The 6,824-nt window shown below is 38.9% G+C and overlaps 2 protein-coding genes across 2 annotated transcripts in view; one reads left to right on the plus strand and one right to left on the minus strand.

The window, feature by feature from the left end:
- LOC106517916 (WD repeat-containing protein 48) overlaps positions 1 to 4,545 on the minus strand; it is a gene marked incomplete in the record, with an annotated part of 12,841 nt that extends 8,296 nt beyond the window's left edge. The window contains 8 exon segments of the mRNA XM_014008967.1: positions 2,118 to 2,192; positions 2,358 to 2,582; positions 2,669 to 2,770; positions 2,972 to 3,060; positions 3,190 to 3,402; positions 3,482 to 3,560; positions 3,681 to 3,821; positions 4,468 to 4,545. Of these exon segments, the coding sequence (XP_013864421.1) occupies positions 2,118 to 2,192; positions 2,358 to 2,582; positions 2,669 to 2,770; positions 2,972 to 3,060; positions 3,190 to 3,402; positions 3,482 to 3,560; positions 3,681 to 3,821; positions 4,468 to 4,515 (972 nt within the window).
- A 1,211-nt stretch (positions 4,546 to 5,756) lies between these two features.
- LOC106517921 (sodium channel protein type 1 subunit alpha) overlaps positions 5,757 to 6,824 on the plus strand; it is a 20,717-nt gene continuing 19,649 nt past the window's right edge. Inside the window, exon 1 of the mRNA XM_014008974.1 lies at positions 5,757 to 6,019. The gene's annotated coding sequence lies outside the window, so the exon portion shown is untranslated. The remainder of the gene's footprint in view (positions 6,020 to 6,824) is intronic.

The raw sequence follows: 6,824 nt of genomic DNA on the forward strand, positions 1-6,824 counted from the left end.
TGCAGGTCACATTTAAAATGTAATGTGAACGTTCACACAAAAAGATCAGATTTTTTCAAAAAATCGGAAATGAGCATTAAACCTGCAGTGTGAACGTAGCCTTAGATGGGCATATGATATCGCATTATACTGTATTGATCGTTGACATGAATTGAATTTAATCAAAATCATATTGTGACAGACTTTGTGATATAGAAATATCAAATCGTCATCCAAACATGTCGATGTAATATTGTATTGTGATAAAACTGGTGATTTGCACCCCTCGTACATAACGCTGCAGAAGCCACAACAATCCGTTGGTCAATTTTCCAATCCTTTTGTCTCTCACTTGTGAACAAAACCCTGAGATATTTACACTGTTTAACTTGAGGCAGCACTTCCCTCCCATCACAAACAGGGAAGTCTACCTTTCACTGCATTCCATGGCTTTAGAGTAGGAGGTGCTGATCTTCATCCCAGCTGCTTCATACTTGTCTGTAATTGGTTCAGTGAGAACTACAGATTATGACGCGACGATGCCAACAGAACCACATCATCTGCAAATAGCAGAGATGAAATCCAGAAGTCACAAACAGGACCCCGTCTACTTCCTGGTTGATTCAGTGTTCCACAGATGGGATGGAACCTGCGTTGTTCCTTCTGAATCTGAGGTTCTACTATCAACGGACTCTCCTCTCCAGCACCACTTAATAGACCTTAACAGAGGCTTGATGTCCAAAAGATGTTGCAAAGGTGTGTCAYCTAAGACAGCCCAGCAACATCAAGATGTCTACCAGCAGATCACTGRTGCTGCAGAGCTTCTGTGACCTCAGCACTAGTTATAGACGGACCCACACCAGAGTCCTCAGACTCAGCTTCCTCCATGGAAGACATGGCGAGGCAACATCACTGGCTGAGGTCAACAGCACCCTACCTTCACTATACAGTGTAGGTGAACCACTGCTTCCCATTGATTTGTCTCTGGAAGCTTATCAGTCAACAGAGGTGTCAAGTAACTAAGTACAAATACTTTGTTACTTTACTTAAGTAGAAACTGTGGTTATTTATACTTTAGTGGAGTAATTATTTTTCAGCCTACTTTTTACTTCTACTCCTTACATTTTAATTCAATTATTTGTACTTGCTACTTGTTACTTTTTAAAAAGGCAAAAAAGTTTTTCACTTCTCTATTTAACTTTGACTTGTTTTTGATCTTTTCATTGTTCAGAAAAAAAATTAATGAATAGAAATCTATCCATATACATGGAGCCCTTGGATAGAGTGAATTTGATTGTGGTTGGATGACAAGTGTAAATATAAACCATCCTGACATCCTATTAGACTGAATTCACTCCATCACACCTGTATGACACAAATCACATCACATTCCAGCAGGACAGACTGCAGCAGATGGAGCCTAGAATGAAGATGATCGAGGCTGAAACAACTAGTCTAGTCAGTTAATTGCAAACTTTTCTTTTTTTAAGTGTTCATTACTTTTACTTTTATATTTTAAGTAGTTTTAAAACCAGTAKTTTTATAATTTTACTTTAGTAAAAAGCTTGAGTTGATACTTCTACTTCCAAAAAAGTATTTTTAAACCCTAGTATCTATACTTCTACTTATGTAATGAATGTGAATACTTCTGACACCTCTGTCACAAGGCTCAACAGAATTTCTACTTCAGCTTGACGGCCTCATTCACCAATGGGTTCAAGGATGACCGCCACAAACGGCACCAACAATCGTGTTAATACAGCTCAGGGCAGCCACCTCTACAACAAAGGTGTGGAATATGGTTCATTCAGACACACAAACTCTTCCACCATGATAAAGTATCAATTCATAGATGAGTAAAACATTATAAGTAAATAAAATGCACATACCTGCATAGACAATTTGAATCATTTAAACTCACGCTGGTTTAAAAAGTAAACACTCCCTGACTCTGTCTTACAGCTATAGTTGTGACACATTTAATTCATTTTACCCACAGCAAAAATAGTAAAAACATTTTTTTTACAGAAATTGAAAAAGTGTTACAGCTATAAAAAAAAATCACCAGGCATAAACATGCTTCCAGAATTTCATGTTGGCAGCTGACCAGTATTCTCAGAGTTATTACGCATGCTTACCCATTTATTAACAGATGACTTGGTGGTAGAAACCCAGATTGATGGAGGTGGGTCAGCAGATCTGTCCAGTTCCATCTGAGCAAAACATAAAGATTCTGTGACTTTGGACAAGAAGTTAAAAGCACAAGAATGACAAAGAAAGCATATAAGATGAAAAATATATTTATTTTCTAATGTTTTTGGTATAATAAAACAGAAAACCAAAGCATAAAATTAGAAAAAAACATACTGATGTCTTACTTTGAGCACTGGGGCCTTCTCTTCACAGATGAGCACTCGGATGTCTGGGTTACGCAGGTCAGTACAGTAAATCTTTTTGTCTCTGCCTCCAGAATACACGTGTGTAAAAGCCTCATTGACCTGCAAGGCCCACACCCCTTCGTCATGCACCCGGTAGGTYGCAATACACCTCTGCTGGCCTAGTGACCACAAGCGAATGGTCCCATCCGAGCTGCCTGACAGGCACTGCGGGAAAGGAAACAACAAAGTAAAAATTTAAATCTTTTTCTGTTCAGCGGGTGTCGTGTTTCTGAGATGTTTCTGTAGGTTACCTGAGTGCCGTCTCGATTCAGCAGCAAAGACTTGACGTTGTCTGTGTGACCTTTTAGCTTCATTAGTTTTGCACATGTTCGAGGATCCCACACTCTCAAAACCTAATAAAAACAAAACAAATGAATAAGTTTTGTAGGTTTTGTTTAGTGTAAACAAACAAAGTAATCAAGTAGTTGGAAAAACGAAAACCTAAAACTTCCAAAGATTTCAACTTGTATCATTTCTTTAAGCGTACTCCCTACGGTGGCAAGTTTCATCCTAAAAATACACTTCAAATCAGGAGAAACAATGAAAGCGCAAACCTTTTCAGTAGATCCAGAAACAATAACTGTACCCATCTGGTTCATGGCCAGACTATAGATCGAGTCCTTGTTTCCACTCAGTGATGAAGCTATTGGGAGACAAATTGTTTTAAACGTGAACTACAAATACGCTTCCAAAGAAACACTTTAGAAAAATCAAAGCATCGGGGTCTGGATGTCCGTAATGGGCCGAACAACAGAACAAAATCTTTACTCACTGGTGACAGTGTTGTTGGAAGCTGTTAGGGCTGTTAGTGTGTTCACATCCCAAAGAAAGATCTGCCTGTCCAGACCAGCTGATGCCACAAGCTCCTTGTCCTTGGCATATGCCAGAGCTTTTACGTAGTCTTTGTGCGTCCGTAACGTCGACATGCAAAAGCCTTTATGTGCGTTCCATACTTTGACTGTTGTATCTGATGAGGCCGATATCACTACAAGACAAGGATGCCAATCAGAAGAGAAGAAACAACCGATGGCTAACTGCACAATCCCTGGATAGTTAAAACTCACATGTTTTCCCATTGCAACAGAGAACTATATCATTAACCCAGTCTGTATGATGCTCCATAGATGCAATGTATGGATCCTGCTGCAAATGACAAATACGTGAAATTAGAGCAGTTTCGTTAAAAAAAAAAAAGAGTGATGCATGCAAACAGCTTCTAACTATAAACATAATAATGAAGTTTAAGAGGGTCGTAAACTTTACTTTGTGCTGATAAACACTCCATATCCGGATGATAGAGTCTCTTCCTGCTGTGAAGAGCCGGTTCAAAGCAGGGTCAAGCTGGAGGGCGTTCACCCCATTCCGATTATACTTTTCCACCTCGTCTCTAATAACGTAGGAGACCTGTAACACAAAGAGGTGAGGGGTCGGAGTCCAACATTGTCAGCTTTTGGTTTAAATCACAACCCTTTCGAAGCTGCAACTAAACTCGTCCACTTAGACAACACAAAGCTAAAGCTCAGCTAATTCACACAAAAGAGAATAAAAATTAAATAAAAAAAATAAGCCAACACGGCTAAGTTAAGAAACGGGCAAGTGTACATCTTCAGCATATGTTATTTTGGAACAATTATCACAGGGTGCACAAAACACACACACACACCAGCAATTAGACGGAGCCTAGATACAGTGTAGCTTAGCTACTGTCAACACCGTACTGTCAATAAGCTCACGGTTCAACCGCGGCATTTCTATTACTAGCGCTAACAAGTGAAAACACTATTTTAGACTTTATGCAACAKGTAACGACGTGACGGCGTTTAACAAAACAAGTTGTCATTTTAGCCGCACTCGTTAGCCACAGCAGCTACTCCCAACGTAAGCTAAGCTAGCTATGTTAGCCGGCTTGAGCCATGAGTCATACCCGCAACGCTACTTTTTCATGTGTGCTTTGTGGCCATTCTACTATCAGCGTTTCGCTTCTTTCAGACGAAGACCCCGATGTGACCATCAACACATAAAGAGCGGCCGCACAGCTCGCGTAATTTACCTGTACTTTTCTCCGCCCAGCTGCATTTTGCCTGTGATGCGTAGCCATCTTGCATGTTGACAGTCACTTCATGTGATGCTACATCCGGACAAAAAGAAAACACATGCACCTGAGCTTTCTGGGTAATGTGGTTCAATCATCAGTGTCCACATTTTTAAAAAWTAGTTTGCAAAGTTCAAAGGAGTTTTAGCAAAGCTAGACACAAATAGCAGACGGATTTAATAATGGTTAAAACCCTTCACTCTGATAGTTAAATCAGGCTACAGAATCGAGTTAGTTTAAAGATAAAYTCAGTGCTGCCAGAAAACATAGCAAACACCAATGATGTATATATATATATATATATATATATATATATATATATACTATGATGTGATATACCTCATTGGTAAATACTCAATGCTACCTCTGGGGTCGAACTGAAAGCTGAGTTTCAGACCAGCCATGACTTGTTTCCTAAAATACCAACTTTTAAAAATAGTCAAGTTTATTAACGTCCACTAGAGGGCGCACTGTATCCTAGATGCGAGGACTGAGAGTGTACAAAATTAATCCAAAGCCTCAACACCGAAACTCACACGCACATTTCACATTAGTGCCCTGCTCTCTGAAACACATTTATAAATAAATAAATAAATAAATAAATAAATAAATAAATAAATAAATAAATAAATAAATTTAATGGACTTCATAGGATTTTATTATTTTAGGGACGTGACAATGAATCCATCTTTAGAGCATGATGCAGATTTTGCTTTGCAAAATAAATAGTTTTAACAGCTTTGTGTAAAAAAAAATTAAAACAAAAAAGACTTGCAGCTATAGTCAAAATGGCCATGCTGATAGCCAGGCCTATTTGCATGTTTATATGAAAAGTATCAAAAACGATGGGATTAGATGGGATTAAATGAAAGCAGCCTATTGTGGCCTATATGTGGACATGTAACCAGAATATCTTGACCGCAAAGCCTAGGGTGAACTTCATCTGAGTCTAGGCTCTGCGACTCTGAATGTCCCAGTGTTTGGTGATGGGATCCAGTGGTGCCAACACTCATGGTCCATATCAATAAGCCATGTTAGAATGTGACATGAGGCGCTCAGAGGAGCTGTAATCCTCTTGGGTCCAGCTGCAATCCTCCCTCCCTCATGCTCTCCTGCTCAAGGGCAAACCGAGGTGCGCCTCTGCATGTGGCCGCTGCGCACTGCTGCTGAAAACAGCMCAGCATCCTCTGCGCTCTCCGCAGCTCGGAAACTTTGCTTATTTATTTTTAATTTTGGGGGGYATGAATTCAGCAGAGCCTCCTGAGCTGCACGGAAGGAATCAAACAACTTTAAACACGTCCAATAAAGGGTGATCTCACTGCTGGTGTTTGTTTAGGTTTGTGCGCTCAAGTTTGGATTCTTAAATTGGAGTTTGGGGTTCACAATGAAGAAGTGAAGTCAGTTTTGAAATGAAGACATGGATTTTGCTCGGAGAGTTTGGCTTTTCTTTCTTCTGAAACCTGGAGAATTGAACACTGGAAACGATGCTGTAAATGTCAGAGTTTCAGATGTAAGTACCAGTTTATTTTCCACATGCTTCYCAATATGAAAATCAGATTTGTGTTATTTTTCCTCCCTATTAAAACAACCAGGTGGTTCAAAAGGTTAGAGAGTATTCTATTAATCCATTTTAATTAGGATTATGGAACACAATTGCTTCCATAAAAGAGAACACAGTAGATATATAATAAAACCATTAAAATAGTCAAAAATGATAAAAACCAAATAAATGAAAACTCACCTTTGTGGGCTCAGTCATAAACATTCATTGTGGCAAATATAATAAGATTTACCCAACAATTAAACACATCTTTAGAATTCCCAAACTGAAAAGTACACGTCATTCTTTATTTTTTTCCTTTGACAGTCAGATAGATTTGTTTTCAGATTTGAAAGTGACTTCATGTAACGTTTCAAATAACTCAAAAAAACTGACCTGCTATAAAAAAGGACTTTCTCATGTTGTTGTCAGATAAGTTACAAGTGTCTCATTTTCTGTGTCTAAATCTTCTCAAACTTARGTATTTAGGCTATCTGCAATTACATTAAAAGGTTTTCACCAAAGAAGTAGGTCGTCAGTTCAGCCAGGGCACAGTGTGAGGCAGACAGACGATAAGGCCTTTCAGTAAGAACAGACAATATGCACACTTTAACCCCATTTGACCTCCAACAAGTGATACAACGTTTGTATCAGATTAATATGGCTTAGATCTGGGCTGGATGTGGCACCTAGTTTCTTCTTCTTCTTCTTCTTCTTCTTCTTCTTCTTCTTCTTCTTCTTCTTCTTCTTCTTCTTCTTCTTCTTCTTCTTCTTC

This window comes from Austrofundulus limnaeus, unplaced genomic scaffold (genome assembly GCF_001266775.1).
Source record: "Austrofundulus limnaeus strain Quisiro unplaced genomic scaffold, Austrofundulus_limnaeus-1.0 Scaffold54, whole genome shotgun sequence".
In the NCBI taxonomy this organism is placed as follows: domain Eukaryota; kingdom Metazoa; phylum Chordata; class Actinopteri; order Cyprinodontiformes; family Rivulidae; genus Austrofundulus; species Austrofundulus limnaeus.